The sequence below is a fragment of the Asterias rubens genome, chromosome 20, assembly GCF_902459465.1.
Source record: "Asterias rubens chromosome 20, eAstRub1.3, whole genome shotgun sequence".
In the NCBI taxonomy this organism is placed as follows: domain Eukaryota; kingdom Metazoa; phylum Echinodermata; class Asteroidea; order Forcipulatida; family Asteriidae; genus Asterias; species Asterias rubens.
Window position 1 is genome coordinate 10,287,406 of NC_047081.1, and position 16,826 is coordinate 10,304,231.

The 16,826-nt window shown below is 39.8% G+C and overlaps 1 protein-coding gene across 2 annotated transcripts; it reads left to right on the plus strand.

Moving 5' to 3' along the window:
* Window positions 1–415: 415 nt before the first annotated feature.
* LOC117303611 (general vesicular transport factor p115-like) lies at window positions 416–13,760 on the plus strand. Of its 2 annotated transcripts, none has more exons than XM_033787825.1 (20): window positions 416–584; window positions 1,239–1,325; window positions 1,762–1,912; window positions 2,368–2,489; window positions 3,055–3,213; window positions 3,663–3,868; window positions 4,116–4,224; window positions 4,566–4,706; window positions 4,832–4,920; window positions 5,547–5,701; window positions 6,473–6,678; window positions 6,857–6,970; window positions 7,415–7,533; window positions 7,944–8,125; window positions 8,680–8,786; window positions 10,126–10,264; window positions 10,790–10,962; window positions 11,383–11,577; window positions 12,018–12,392; window positions 12,938–13,760. In XM_033787825.1, exons 1-20 carry the CDS (start codon window positions 519–521, stop codon window positions 13,010–13,012), a joined length of 2,970 nt encoding a protein of 989 aa, XP_033643716.1. In that variant the 5' UTR covers window positions 416–518; the 3' UTR covers window positions 13,013–13,760. The 2 variants fall into 2 exon arrangements, with proteins under 2 accessions (XP_033643716.1, XP_033643717.1); XM_033787826.1 differs by having other exon boundaries at window positions 1,762–1,903.
* The last annotated feature ends 3,066 nt before the right edge of the window (window positions 13,761–16,826 follow it).

Genomic DNA, 16,826 nt, shown 5'->3' on the forward strand with positions numbered 1-16,826 from the left:
ATCAAATATATTTTGTCCTAGGTAAGTATAGACTTTATTGTATGTAAAACGTTAACCCTTTATTGATTCAGGGGAAATGTTTTCTCGTTTACCACTGAAATTAAACTCGTTACAAATGTTTTGAAAATTGATGTATTTATTGATCTGGACTTTGTCAATTTATTTAACTTTTTATCACTAGTGAAGTTAAAATGCACACAATTTTAGTATAAAACAATCATTAAATTCTTGCGGATGACTGACAAAATACCTAAAATATAGTGTAACACTTGTTAAAGTTTAGACAAAACATGTAAGGACTAAGTAATTTTGTGAAAGTCTAAATCTGATTGTATTTCAATGGTAACCCACCATCTGCATTCGAATGAGTACATGGTGAAACAGGGAATCACCCAAATCTGGGCCACGTATCATTTGCACGCAAGTACCGTATGTGGTACAAAATAGATCACTCAAAAATCACTTTAAAATCATCTTATTTGATTGTGAGTAAGATATAAACACCACCGGAGTCAGAAATGAGTTGGTTAAGATCCGTACTGGGCTCGAATGAGGCTTCAGCTCAGCCGTCTGGGGCAGAAACAGTAAGTTTTGGTGGGCTGTCGATAGGCCGTCTGCTCTCTCGCTCTGTGTTTTTCTGTTTCTGTGGATTTGTTTTGTATTGCAATTTAGCATTGTATTTTTGTAATATTTTATGTGACCGGCGTAAATTATAACAATAACAAGTCAACTCGACTTTGACTTTTTTGATTGGAAAAGTTTCCGTATGGCGCCACCACTTTTTCATTCGATATGAAATAATATAGTATTTAATTTACCTCAATGAGATATCCCTTTCTGTAAATATGAGTGAAAAAGTGGTGGCGCCATACGGAAAGTTATCCTTTTGATTTCCTCTCTAAGTTGTATATCTATTTTTTTTTTAGATCAAATGAAAATCAACAAAGAGAATATAGCAGCGCACAATAAGTATACCTTTACAAAACAAAAATAAAAAGGAAAGATTTCCATATTTGATTGTTATAAATAATAATATCTTGCCACCACCACACGGGCACGGCAAGCCAAAAGGAATATCTCATTAATTGTTGAGTAAAATTGAACATATGAAAAAAGGATAGCAGGATACAGACATTTTTGTCAAATTTTAAAACAATAAATTTGAAGCCAAATAACTGTTTACTTTTCTCTTTTTCTGATTTATATTTTGTATGGATTCTTTTTTTCTTTTTTTCTAGGTTGCTCGGCTTTGTGACCGAGTACAGTCTTCAACCTTACTTGATGACAGACGAGATGCTGTGCGTGCCCTTAAGTCACTCTCAAAGGTAAGCATTCTTGCCCCTCCCACAACTACTGTGCCCTGTGCCCCTGCGGCAGTGATAATTGAGTGACTGCTTCAATTCTAAAAAAGGGGCTGGGCAGGTTTTGACGAGACTTACACACTTCATTTGAAAATCTTTGAGCTTATATAACAAAGAGAGAGCACTTTTTAAAAGTCTCCCCAAAGGACATAACTTGGAGACAGGAATTATTGACCTTCTGCGATGACAAAAAGCAATGTTTTCAGCTTGTAGTTAAAAACTTATTTTCCAAAAAGACCAAAAAAGTGATAGTTGGGGGAAGAAACCGCCGAACTAAAGCCTGAATGTATCAAATAAAGATATGTCAATAATAAACAATGAATGCTGTTGGAAGAAAAATTGTGTTTTTAACTTTGTTTTACAATTCTGCAAACTTTGTTTATATTCTTATCTGCCCTAGAAATTTCGCCTCGAGGTGGGGACCCAGTGCATGGATGTGTTGCTCGGTGTCCTGCAGACAGACCGTAACGATTCGGAGATAGCGAGTTATGCAGTGGAAACACTTCTTAATGTCATTGCTCCTATCGTGGAAGAGGAAGATGGTAAGAAAGGTAGACCAGTACTTGCTTAAAAAACCCTCAAAATCTAAGGTTTAATCGTCCTGATTTTGCTTGGTGCAGGACTTTGTAATAAATGCAGTACAAAAGTGTGAGGCCCTATTACTTGCCAAATAAACCTCTAAGTATCTATAAAAAGCAAACTCTTTTACCATGGCTTCTGACTGGCCCCCAAACAAAGATATTGACAAAATAGGGAGACTGTCAACATAAGGCTTGATAGCTCAGTTGGTAGAGCCTCGGATGTAAACTCGGAGGTTGTTGGTTCGAGTCCCACTCTAGTAAGTTTTTCTTTGTTCAACTCCAAATCTTTTACAATGAGTCAAAACAAAAAATTCTGAGAAAATCTAAAAAAACACCTTACGAAATATTTGAAGTTTCAAAACCTTTTCAGGGGAATTTCGCTCAAGCAATTAACCCTGCTGTTAATGATCTGGTTGATGTTTCAGAAGAGTTTCAGCAAGTGGATGTGGAGGCGAAGGAGCGAGAGAATCGAGTTCTCAGTGAGCAGTTCATTGATATCTTCCTTAAGAAGACGGACAATGTGTCCCTCTTGCTGAGCCTGCTAGAGGTAAGTTACTCAATCGTGTCATTCGGCTGAGCGGAGAAGAACACCGGACTCAAGCTCTAGTGTTTCTGATCAGCAGAGTGAGGGTCGAGTCCCGGGCATGACGCTTGTGTCCTTTACAAGCAAGACACTTAAAACCATTATTGCTGTGTCCTTTGGATGGGACAGAAAGTCGTTGGTCCTGTGTGTTGTTGTCCTATCAGGATGTTTGAGCGTGAAACCAGAGCTTGTTCTCACCAATACACTCTTGCTTTGCTGAGATGTAGACCAATGAGCCATTCCAATAGCTTTAATCAACATACTGCATCTCTTTAGAATCCCTTGCTAGGTGCATGCTTCTATCCTACAATCTAGACTGTTTTAAGAGGAATGTCAATTGCTACCTTCTCATGTTGAATGTGTGCTTCTTGTAGCCCCTTACCAAGAGTGGCTCTTAGCCTTGTTTGGGACAAACTTGCATTACAAAATAAGCAAAATAATATTTAGGTATTCTATTCCAACAATACTTGTAATTATTAAAAAAGGAATTATATGTTGTGCTCTCGCTCTCTCTCTCTCATCATTTCAGGAGTACGAGTTCCGAGTCCGGTGGCCAGCCATCCGTCTGATGACCGCTCTTATTAACTTCCGGTCATCTCAAGTCCAGCAGAGCATCTTGGTCAGTCCCATGGGTGTCTCCAAACTGATGGATCTGCTCTCTGACAGCCGTGAGGTCATCCGTAATGATGTGAGTGTAGCAACATGGGTACAAGAGGGGTACAAGAGGGGTACACGAGGGGTACAAGAGGGGTACACGAGGGGTACAAGAGGGGTACAAGAGGGGTACAAGAGGGGTACAAGAGGGGTACACGAGGGGTACAAGAGGGGTACAAGAGGGGTACAAGAGGGGTACAAGAGGGGTACAAGAGGGGTACAAGAGGGGTACAAGAGGGGTACAAGAGGGGTACAATAGGGGTACAAGAGGGGTACAAGAGGGGTACAAGAGGGGTACAAGAGGGGTGTTGAGGTGTCTTTCATAACCTGTGAAGTCTTTGTCATCTTGTTTAGAATTCAGACGCCCTGTTAAGAATTGGGTCACCCTGTTTCGAATTTGGACACCCTAGATAAAGTGGACACCCTGTTTCTAATTCAATGTCCCTGCAATCTATTTATTGTAATTTTTTTGTTCATTTGTAGGGTCTCCTGCTCCTTACTGGTCTGACCAAGGGGAATGCCAACATCCAGAAGATTGTGGCCTTTGAGAACGCCTTTGATCTTCTCCTGCGAATCATCATGGAGGAAGGGGCTAGCGATGGAGGCATCGTTGTGGAAGACTGCCTCATGCTTTTGCTGAACCTTCTCAAGAAGAATAGCTCCAATCAAACGTTCTTCAAGGAGGGAAGGTGAGGGATGTTTGAAGCTTTAAATAGTACAGGGATGTAATTTCTCCATTTTTAAACGAAAATACTTTATTTTTTAAACCCCTACCCCCCCCCCCCCAAAAAAAAAAATTAAGATGAAGTCGTATGGAACACCCCAGGTTGTTGAGTAGGGCTGTCAAAACCAAAGATAAATGTATGTAAGCAGGCTTTGCACTTTGTTTACTTATAAATTGAAATCTTGAAGTTTTCTATTTTTTTGCATTCACAGTTTCGTTCAGCGTTTGTCCCCGTTCTTTGATCTTCAAACGATGATTCCTCAGAACCAAGACGGCACTTGGTCGACACAGAAAGTCCAGAATGTCCACTTTATGCTTCAGGTATGTATAGGATAATGCCCGAGGTGCGCGCCATGCGTGGGTAGAAATAGCAGAGGGTGAAGCTCAAGGGCCATTCGTATCCCACGCATGGCACGTACACCGGTGGCATTATTTGTTGTAAACCTCCACCTGTGACATTCCAGCGCTCCCTTATTTCGCACAAATGGCCTGATATTGTTTAAAGGTAGCCATCTCCCCATTCGCGTGAAATAATGGTGGAACAATGGCAGGATGTCACAGGTGGACGTAAATACAAGAAAACCTCCTTCTACTTCAGACCTTTTTGTTTTTCTAAAGATAAAATTGTTTCCTGTAATTTTTTTAACTTTTACTGTTCGTAGGTGGTTCGGAGTTTGGTCTCCCCGAACAATCCCCAACAAGCAACGAGTGGTTGCCAGAAGTTAATCCACTCGTGCGGACTGCTGAAACAACTCTGTGGTATCCTGATGGCCAGCGGGGTACCAGCCGATATCCTGACGGAGGTAAAGGGTTTTCAAATTTTCAGAAATTCAACTGAAGGAAATAAATTGTCTAGAAGTGGTGAAGAAAACTAAAAGCTCTTTCTGGATAATCGGATTACTGTGATTTTTTTGTTTGGTATTCGTAGACGATCAACACAGTGTCAGAGGTCATCAGAGGCTGCAAGGTCAACCAGGATTTCTTCGCAGCCGTCAACGCCCCTTCCAGCCCTCCAAGGTACTAAGTTATTTCCAGTATTTTTAACCCTCCTACGTGAGTTGCTAATCCATCCGAGAACAAACCCTTGTTTTTTGGTTTTTTTTACCATTTTTTTCAGCCCCAAAGTTTAATTTAGTAGACTGTACAAAATACCCTGCTTGAGCCCCAATGTCACTTTAGTTGACTGTGCATCTTACAGAACCGATTCCTTCAGCTGATAAATGTTTTATCTTGAACATTCAAGGATCGTGATATACATGTGTATGCCAGAGATCTGCCATTGAGCCCATCACCATAGCCACATTTGACCTCGCATCCTTTTCCCATGGCTTTCAAGGTTCTGAAGATTCGCAGTTAAATCTGATGTGCAAGTGTATACATATAAACCAATACCTGTCTTTATCCTTGTGGATCAGGACAGGGGACCAGTCTAGTAAAAGTAAAGTAGGATTTGAAACTTTGCATGGTGGAAAGATGGAATGGAAAGGTTTGCGGTAACACCATGTAATGACTATCTCTAAATGAGCTGGGGCGGTTCTGAAAAGAACCGTTGGTTTCAACTCGACGTTTCGATCAGTAGCCTATGCTCTGATCGTCTTCAGGAGAAAACTGGTAAATGCTGTTTTTTCTGCTCATGAATACAGGCCGGCCATTGTCGTTCTTCTCATGTCCATGGTGAACGAGAAACAACCTTTCATCCTCCGCTGTGCCGTTCTCTACTGCTTCCAATGTTTCCTCTACAAGAACGACGTGGGACAGGAGCAAATTATATCAACACTCCTCCCTGCCACTGCAGATGGTACGTTCCGATTTGTGTAGGAGATATATACGGGTCTGGTTATACCATTTGAGTTCAAAGGGGAAAAGCATGGATTGATATTCTGCCGCACGTGAACAAAAGTGTAATTGCTCAGAATTAGTTAGACCTTTGCCATATTGCAATAATACAGGGCAAAAAATATTAGCTTTTCTATGTTGTTTTAAGCCCATACACTGGGTGCTTTCTCATACCTACAAAACAAAACCACAGGTTACACATTTATTTTACTCCTTGAACCACATCAGCTCCATGTGGAGCATACAGCCTGTGTTTTGGTTGTGGGAAAAGATAAACACAACTTATTGTTGGAACGTAAACAGTAACTGGATGACTTCTTTACACCAATGAGATCACTAACATACGGAGGAGCCACATGTAAACCACGTTAAGTTTTGTATGTTAAAATCAGAACTTTCAAATCAATACGAAATCTTAATTTTGTTTTACCCATACACCGATGTGTGTTAGCACTGTATAGTCAGTACTTTCTCGAGTCCTGTGAACAAATATCACAAGCATATTATTACTCGGGTGGGATTCGAACCCGCGACCCTTGCAATTCTAGAGCAGTGTCTAACAAACTAGACTGCCGAGGTTGCCTGGTAGCTAAAGGCAGTTCAAATCCTATGTTTTGGCAGCGGGTACCGCAACGTTATATAATAGACGCTAAATTTGCATCAGGGATAAAGAATATTAATTTGGGTTTTACGAAATTTGATAGGCAACTAATAAATCAATTCTTGGTTTCAGTGTCGGCCGTCACAGCGGGTCAGCTTCTCTGCGGAGGTCTCTTCAGTCAGGACCCGTTGTCCAACTGGTGTGCCTCAATCGCCCTCTCCCACGCCCTCAAAGATAACAACGTACAGAAGGAGCAACTCCTGAGAGTACAGCTGGCCACCGGGATGGGCCAGGCTCCCGTGTCTCTGTTACAACAATGCGCTAATATCTTATCACAAGTAAGTGCCGTCTCCTGAGCGGTTTTGGACCTAGCGAAACTTTCCTACTTCTTTTTTGAGGATCAATCCCAGAATTTGAATTTCATGGTTTAACATAATAATAAATAGTATCAATAAAGACTTGTAATGCACACATATCCACAATGATATTGTGTTTTATTCTGTTTTTGATCTACAGCCCACAGTAAAATTCCAGACGAAGGTTGGCCTTCTAATCCTGCTGTCTTCATGGCTTGCTGGATGCCAGTTGGCAGTTACACACTTCCTTCTCAACCCTGCCAACATTCCATTCGTATCCTTTTTAAAATATTTTGGTTCTCGTGTGCACTTTGTGAATGTTTTCTTTGAGTCTGAGTTGCGCTCCGCCCAGGGGCCTTTCTCAAACCTCAGCTTAGGCTTCGGCTCAGGCTTAGGCTCCGCGCGCTGCGGATAGAGCTTGGCCTTTAACCTGCATTTTGGAGCAGGGCGTGTTCAAAGACCAGTTTTCTCACTTGGTGTATCCCAACATATGCATAAAATAACAAATCCGCGAAAAATTTGACTCAATTGGTCATCCAAGTTGCAATAGAGTAATGAAAGAAAAACCCATGTTCACACATTTGTGTGCTTCCAGATCCCTAAAAAAGGCTTCAGGCCTGAAGTCTTTTCATACTTGAGTGAGAAATTACCTCTTTCTCAAAAACTACGTTACTTCAGAGGGAGATGTTTGTACCCTTGACTGAGTTTTCCTGTCTAGCTGACTGCACAAGTTGCCGAGACCACCGACGAACACGAGTCCCTCGGCCAGGGCCTCTGTGCCTTCCTGCTGGGTATCTGCGTCAATTTCAACGATAATTCCAACTCAAGCTTCACAAAGTAAGTACGAAGATGAATCATCTTCAAGCTTGGGGGACTTTGAAGTTCTAGGCAGGCATGTGATTTCTCAGTTTTTTTTTAAGGAAAAACGGTTGGTCACCTTGCTGGTACCAAGAGCAGAGGGTTAAATGTACTCTTATGAACAGGGATCAGGGAAGATTATAAATGATCTTATATTGAGCCAAGTACTTAAAAGCAGCATCCAGAAACAGAGTCCAGCATTCTCCTGAAGACGATCAGAGCATAATGATCAAAACATTGAGTCGTTAACCAACAGTTCTTTTCAGAACCAACACTACTCAAAAAGAAATATTCACACGGTGTTTAAACCAAACCTGTCTGAGTTATTTTTCCCACCATGCAAATTTTTAAATCCTACTTACAAATGATTTGTTTTCTTTTTTTTTCAGGGACAGCATGAAACAGTTGATCGAGAAGAGGATTGGCTTGGAGGCGTTTGTAGAGAAGCTCGACATGGTGTCTAAACATGAGATGTACACACTCGCAGCTCAGAAACCTCAGCTTAGATTCACCTCGGCTGACAGTATGATGCTAGATTATGAATTCACTGCACTCTTCAAACAACTTGAAGGTATTGTTTCATCGGGTCACACCATGAATTGATGTATGGTTAACCACGGCAACGATTCCGTGTTTGGAGAAAATTGTAGTTATTTTTCAAAACTGCTGTCTCTGAGACTTTTTAAACAAATTTATTCTTGTAATGCAAGTCGCAATACACAAGGCCTGAAGGCCTCTTCAAGGTGTGGGCTACAAATCAACTATTTTTTCAGGGGGCCTTTGCCACCTACTCCTGGGGCTGAAACTGGGTTACCCCCTTTACAGTCCACACAGAAAGCACTGCCTCCCCAGCTTTACGAAGCAATCATGATTAAGTGTCTTGCTTAAGGACACAGGTGTCACGCCTGGGACTCGAACCCACACTCTGCTGATCAGAAACACCAGAGTCGGAACCTGGAACTCTTAACCACTAGGCCGTGACACACCACACGTGCTTAGTATTTGAACAAAAGCATTTCAATAGCAAAGTATAGCTGACTTTTTCCTTTAGCAAATAACAAGCAATGAGTAATGACGCTAACACCTGACTTGTAATTACATACTTGGTGTGTTTTATTTTACAAGGTGTGGTCATGAGAGCAGTTGGGGAAAACGAAGACCTTGAAACGAAGAAAAGTATTGAAGATCACGACGGAATAGTGACGCAGTACAAAGATATCATCCGCGAGCAGGTAAATGATTGCAAAGTTCCCAAAGCAAAACCTTATGGTTCATGTTTGTAAAAAGTTGGCACTTTCTATGTTAGTAGGCATTTAGAATCATCAGTGTTCTTATTTCAAAACTGTTTTGACCCAGCCACACAGACCCCAAATTTAAATTTTTAGATATTGAAAGACAATTAACGCCCTGCAAAACAAGCTTAGCAAGAATAAGCAGGATACAAGTCACAGATTGGACATGTGACATGGTATTTTAGCTGGTAACCTTATTCTAGTAAGCATAACTTTAGTTGTGCTTAGCTAATTTTTGAGCTTAAGCAGGCCTGCATAGAATTGCTAGGGCCACTGATTTTCCGTTTCAGAAAAGTGCAAATTCCGTTTGGCAAAAACATGAATTCCGTTTCAGGCACAAAAAATTCCGTTTCATGTTTTTTTAATTAGATAAAAGGTTGTTTAATACCCAGGGACACACTTATAAAAAACAATTTGAGATAAGTTGCACTGTTGACTTTGTAAAATGTTCATTTGAACTGACAAATTTCAAAAAAATACTTTTTTTTATAATTGTGGATTATTTTGTATACTGCTGTTCTAAAAAGGTTGCACTGTGACTGCAGTATCAATGCACATGATGTGATAGACTTGATTCCAAGTCTAAAACTGCAGTTGATTCTCTGCATCAGCCACATTGTAGGCTAATGACAGGAGTGTATCCACAAGAGGGCGCTGTTTCAGCATGATCAAAGACTTGGGAACAAGTCTATGGACGTGACCATTCTCCATCCACAAACAAAATGTCAGCCATTTTGTTTTCGCTTTGGCGACAGAATGTTGACAGTTTACGGTTTTATTTTAGACCTTTCCGAGATGAAAAAACATTGTATGTGTTCTTATAGATCATAGGTAAGCTAGTTTGTGTATTATTGTTGGTAAAAGAGAGGGAGAAAATGCAATTTGGGTGAACAAAAAATGTTTAAAACGTGCCGCGAATAATGCCCTTCGCTTAACCATGTTAACAACGTGTGTACATCATGTGTGTAAACATTGAGGATGGTGTGAAGTAGAACTGAAAGATCCACGGTTACGATCTCGTACTTTTTAATGGTCTGATTTCTGATGCCTTTTTAGTTTAACAAAAAGAATCTTAATAAAGAATGCAATTTCAATAGTTTTGGCGTCCCGAAAAAAAAAAAAAAAAAAAAAAAAAATCAAATTTTCTGAAATCCCGTTTTCCGTTTCAAAGGGCGGATTCCGCGAATTCCGTCCGTTTTCCGCGATCGCGGAAAATCAGTGGCCCTAAATTGCGAACAGAGTTTTGAGCATATATTGATTTCTTCTTTTATTATCGCAGGATATGGAACTTGGCAATCTTAGAACAAAGAACACAGATCTGGAGAAGGAACAGAGAAAGGCAGAGGCACTCCTGGGGGAGCAAGCTCAACAGATTCAACAGCTCAAGGATCAATATGCCCTAATCAAGGCACAGCAAGGTATGTTCAAACATAGAGAGTTTGTCTGTCATTTGCTAAAATGGCATTTTTATCGGAAATTCATCAAATTTGTTTTTGCTACTTTAGAACCTCTTGTTAATACAGGTGATTTAGGCTGTGTCTAAATGGTGACTTCGGCTACAGTTACGGCTAGATCAGCGGGTCTGCCAGTGTTAAGAATAGGCAGATGTGTGTGATCTAGCCGTAGCTGAAGCCGAAGTTGTCGTTTTGGACTATGGCTCACAGTACAGGGCGTTCCCTTCAGTTAACACTGGAGAGGCCATTTTGCATGAATGGTCGACTAAACTTTGGAGGATAAAAGTGGTATTTTTTTTCCAATAACGCAGTTATTTAAAAAAAGAAATTTCTCAAAATGCATTGTACCATTCAAAGATGCTTTACTTCTTACCAAGTAAGTTTTTATTAAATTTCAGAGTCATTACAAAACAGAAACAGACCCTTTAAGGACCTAATGAGCAGAAGTTAGTCAGCTTGATGTCATTTTTTGTATTGTGATCATTTTAGGGGTACAGGCTGGGCAAGGTGACATCCCCAACTCTATGGACCCCACCGGTCTAAACCAGGAAGCTGATGCAGAGAAGACTGCGCAGCTAGAGGCAACAATTGAGGAGTTGAGGAACCAGACTGCTGCAATGACCACACAGCTGCTAGAAAAGGAATCGAGGATAGAGAAACTAGTAAGTTTTTTTGGTTTTTTTTACAAAGGAAATTCTGCACATTGCTGCATACTATAGATGGATATCGCATTTGATGATAAACAAGTGCACCTGTGTAGACGCTGCACTGATAGCCTTGCACACGTGCACATTCATCAAAGATGGTGATCAAAGACGTGATGTGCAATTTATCTATTGGCCAACCTCCCAACACACATTCCCACAGAAGGGGGTGGTAAAGTACTGTTACCAGTGTTTTTGCAACTGCATCAAATGGTTATTTCTTGGCATTTTTTTCATTTAATAGGTTCTTTTTCTGATGATTGCTACTTGACCTTGACTCTCTGTAACCTTTTCTGAACACACAAATTCTTGATTTTGAAATAAGATGTGAACACCACCGCTTATGACTTTAATTATCTGCTGGTTTCCAATCTACAGACCAACGACTTAACAATATCAGACGCCAAGGCTGTACTCTCATCGAGTGAAATGGAGAACATATCGTCGGACGAGCTGAAAACACGCCTTGAAGAAACGCAAATGGAGAACGAGAAGTTGCGAACAGCTCTGACGGAGTTGAACGAAGATATGAGGGGGAAACGGCAGGAACTGGAGAGGTTAACTGAAGAAGAGGTGAGGTGACAAATGGTCACTAGACAATATGATCTTAAGTGTGCACAAGAGTTGAAATTATACAATTAATTATAATAAGTTGGCACTTATAGAGTGCCTTTTCTAGAGGAAGCAAAGCGCTCGATTTTCTTATGAACAAATAAAATCACTGTCATTGAAACAAGTGAGTCTTCATCAATTTCTTTGAATGATTCAAGTGAGTTTGTATTTCTGCAGCTGTCTGGTAGTAAGTACCACAGGGCAGGGCTCGCATTGGAAAAGGCTCGGTCTTCTGTTTGTCGTTCTCCTACTTGTAGGGCTTTCTCAAAGAGCATGATGATGTCACAAGTGTTAGTTTTTTCATAAGTTCGCTTGTACTTAGTTAGTGATATTTTTCCGTTATGCTGGTATTTCTTAAATCAGCTCCGTCTATACTTTTGGATTTGATGTTCTTCTTTCAGAGATTTAGCCGAACCTCCTTCGCAGAAACAAAGAGTGACCTAGAATCAAAACTACTTCAAACGGAAACGAATTGCGCCTCGTTTTCCGCTGAGAATGAACGCTTGAAGTCGGCAAACCAAGACCTGGAATCGTCTCTACGAGAGGCGCAAAACTCTCAGCAGGGGGGCAGCGGGGATGCAGAGGAAGTCAACAAACTGAAAGAGGTCATCAGCAGACTCGAGCAAAAAAAGGATTCCTTGGAGTCGGAATGCAAGAAGTTGAAGGAGGAGGTAGAGAAGGTTGGGAAGGAACAGGACGATCTCTTAGTCCTGCTGACGGATACCGACGCTAAGAAGGACAAGTATAAGGAGAAACTCCAAGAGCTGGGCCAAGCAGTAAGTTAACAAAACCAATTATTCAGGCCTAATGGGAGTGGACATTTTTGGACTGCACCTTGTGGTTTTCCAATTTTTGACCCAAATTTGATACAATTGCTGTACTTGCCCCCTGTGATTTGTTAAATATTTTACCTTAAAGAAAACCCATCGAAATTCTTTCAATTTTTGGCCCACTAATTTGATGAAGAAGTGCTTAACCCAATGAGGTCCATGTCTGATACAAATGATTACGGACCAATGGCTATCTATCTTTACTCCAACGTAGGGGTCTCTCAACTCTGTGACATCATAAAAGGCCTGAAATTGTTATCTTTATAAGGGCAAGGCCGTTTTCATTTTGCAATAGTCACTTCCTTTGAAAAATCTTAAAGTCTATGTGAAACTTTTGAAGGGGCCCTCAGGCTAAGACCAGGGCAACATCGGCCATGGCATCCAGGCCTGTCATTATAAGGTGTTCAGGGCGGTGCCATTTTACTTTGTGACACGATGAAATCTTTTCTTCTTTTTTTAATTATGTTTTTTTTTTTTTTTTCCCTGGACAGATTTCAGATGATGACCTCGGTGACGAGGAAGGTGAAGATTGGGAAGAAGAAGAAGATGACGATGAGGCTAGCTGAGACACCCAGTAAAGAAGTAGTCACTTTTTATGCAAACTCTTTAGTAGACTTGATTCAAGTCCCATTCTCGTGTGAGAGGTCCCTGCCAACTAGCAAACAAGCCGTATAGCTGTGTGCCCTCAGTCAAAATGTAGCTGTTGTTGTCCTGAGAATAGCTCAGGTTGGAGGATAAAGGCCGCGCAAAAGTTCTCTGACGTTAGGCGATGATGGGACTGAAACTAAAAGGACTCTCACGGGATTGGGACTTGAGTCAAGTCTAATTGTTTAGAAATCTGGAGGATGTATATTTTTTGAATGGGTTTATCTATTATTTGATCTCATTGATTGGTTGTTTCATAATAAATACAAACTCAAATGACATTTTTACTAGTATTTCATTTCTGAACTGCCTGCGCACACCTTCTTCTGTTTATGCGTTAAAATTATTGTCAAAGATTGGTTTTTGTCAATGTAATGCTGATTTATAGGCAAAATTTAAAAAGAAAGATGTATTACAAATCACATGTGAAAGTTTCAGCTGGAAACAGTTTTACTTGCCGAGAAAACAGGGGGTAAAAAAACATGGTATTTTCACAAGAACATCCAATATTTAAATTTTTGATTTTTTACCCAAATTTGATATAAGTGCCGCACTTACTTGATGTTTTGATTTTTCGAATTTTGGGCCAAATATCTACAAAAATGCTGGACTTACCCCTTGGGATTTTTTAAGTTTCTGGCTAAAATGGATAAAAATGCTGGACTAACTTACCCCTTGGGATTTCTTCAATTTTGGGCCAAAATCAATCAAAATGCTGGACTTACCCCATATGATTTTTTAAATTTGGGACAAAAAATTGATCAAAATGCTGGATTTACCTCTTTGATTTCACCAATTCTTAGCCAACCCCTTGTGATTTTGTCAGATGCACACAAAAAGTGGTCTCACAGCTGCATCGCATAAATTTCCTGACCAGCTTCATTTCAAAAGACCAACAGGGTCTTAAAGTACTTCAAAGTGTATCAATATTTTAGACAAATTAAATTAATGAAGATCAGTGATTGTTTAAAGTTCAGAATCTAATTTTTATTTCACATACAATAATATAAATTTTACAAAAACTTGTCTTTTAGGTTTTTTTCTAGGTATGGTCCTGTAAAAATGTACATGTCTTGCCAAGGTCTTTAAAATTGATTTGTACGAACGTCTGTGTTTGTTTTGTTTTTTGAGGGGGGGGGGGATACAGTATGGGATAAACCATGTAAATTTTATTTACATTCAATATGAAAGTAAATAAACTAGGGCTCTGTGTTCGTTAAAGTTACAGAGTTTAAATAATTTGTGATCTTCAGTACATGAACAATGTCTTAGCAGTCAAGATATACATTTGTAGAAAATGGGGTCCAATTTCAAGGGTGTGCTTACTACACTGTACAGTGTTCTTTGCTTATGGTGCCCTGTATTAAAAAACATACAAGTAGTAAGCTCCGAGTTCCACGGTAAGCGGAACCATTATATTGGGCCCTGTTTTTATAAGAGCCTGATTTACCTAAGATCAAAGGCGGTGGACACTATTGGTAATTTTCAAAGACTAGCCTTCACAGTTGGTGTATCTCAACATATGCATGAAATAACCAACCTGTGAAAATTTGAGCTCAATCGGTCATCGAAGTTGTGAGATAATAATGAAAGAAAAATACACCCTTATCACACGAAGTTGTGTGCTTTCACATGCTTGATTTCGAGACCTCAAGTTCTAAATCTGAGGTCTCGAAATCGATTTGTGGAAAATTACTTTTCTCAAAACTATGTCACTTCAGAGGGAGCCGTTTCTCACAATGTTTTATACCATCAACCTCTCCCCATTACTCATCACCAAGAAAGTTTTTATGCTAATAATTATTTTGAGGAATTACCATTAGTGTCCAGTGCCTTTAAAGAACAGATTTGTCATGCCTAAAACCAGTTGCGTATTAAATAAAAATTTACAACATGTACATTTTACATACATTTTTGTATAGACTGACTGTAAGACTACAACACAGACTGTTGTGCCACTTCAGGGAGAGTTAGCAGAAATAATATGGGACTAATTTCAAAGAGCTTCAAAAATTAGCAAAGCACATTTTCCAGAATAAGGTTACCAGCCAAACTACCATGTCACTCGTACAATTTGTGACTGGTATCCTGCTACTTTCTGCTTAGCAGACTATTGTTCAGCATTATTTTCTGGTCAAAGAGCTCTATGCAATTGGGTCATGGTCCTTAGCCCTAACTTACTTAAGCCTGTGGAGTCTTTCGAGATGCTTAGTCTATAGTGAATAGTGATACACACAGATTCTCAAGCATGATTTATGTACTTCAAGATTTTCATGACTTGATCTCGTAAACATAGAAACCAGATTTGTGTTTAAATAAAGACAACAAAATAATTGTACATGAGCAGTTCACACAATGAATAAAAGTACATCAAATTTTAAAAGCAATCAGTACGTAAAACCACATGAAGTTTGTCAACCTGTCTTTTTGTTGGTGTGTACCCAAGTTTTCATAAATGTAATGTTCAGCGCGTTATCTTTGGCGTTTCAAAGTGTGTATGAATTGGACACATTTATGTAGCACCTGTCACAGGGTTTACAAGGTTCTACAGCGCATTCAGCAGCCACTGCCAGACACTCTTGGGCAAGCCCCTTCTATCTTTGTTTTCTATAATAACATGCTGAAATAAACACTGAACCAACTCAAAATTATTTTCTCTTCGACTCATAAGACAAATTCAGAAGCCTTCTTGTGGCACTTAAGTACAAATTTGTAGTTTTTGTTCACATACCAGAATAAAATACTCTAGTTGGAGTAAGGTTGGTTTGAAGGATCCGAAAGCAAAACCCAAAATAATTGAGAAGCTACCGTAACACTGAAGGAATCAAAAGTCTTTCTATAAATTGCGTTTGACAAATTATTCACATTGACATGAACCTGCATGCGAGAAACACTATCTTTATCATGTTTAAAGAGGGGCTCCAAGCCAAACAAAATGTAAAATCAGAAAGCAACAGTTTTTTGTTCAGTCTTGTTGACTTTGGTGAGAGGTCAAACATAGCTACATTAACACAATTTTAAACCGCGATCTAGTCATGGTCATTTACTTGCATTGTAAATACTTGCTCCTTGATCTAAAAAAACAATGGTAAAACTATCCAGCTTCTCTTTGCCAAGCCCAATGCCCCTTATTTTTGACCGCGCGAGGGCGCTATAAATAGTATTTTGATCACTTCCAGGGGTACACGCGAATCGCCCTGCACAAATTAATAGGCGTTCTGTCACTTTTGTTGCGCCGTAGTTTCAATTTGCTTTAGAGGTGGATTATAACGGCTCCTTTAAAAGTCTTATTGTCTGTGATGGATTAGATGTCTGTGGTTATAATGTGTTCCAATCTTTAAAAACTGTTTTGCGTATGAATGAATATACCCCCGGAAGTGATTGAGAGCGCCCTCACGCGGTCAAAAATATGGCCCATTGGTTTTAGCAGTGCATACTGGAATCAAACAAGTTTTTAATTGATACAGCACAATTTGGGAGTCTTTTGGGTCGAATAATCAAAGGTATATTGTTATCTAACATCATAACTTTGTTAATTTTGGTTTCATCCTTGCAGCAATGTGTGTAACCACTGTTTAATAATAATAATAATTTGGGGGGCTAATTGTCCTTACTCTCAGCTAGAGCTGAATTGCGAAGGACGCGGCTACAACGTGTTCGAGAAGCAGGCATGTGCAAGGGCGCATTCAGCTGCCAGCCACGTCAACTCATTATGACCACGGTGCACAGCCAAGA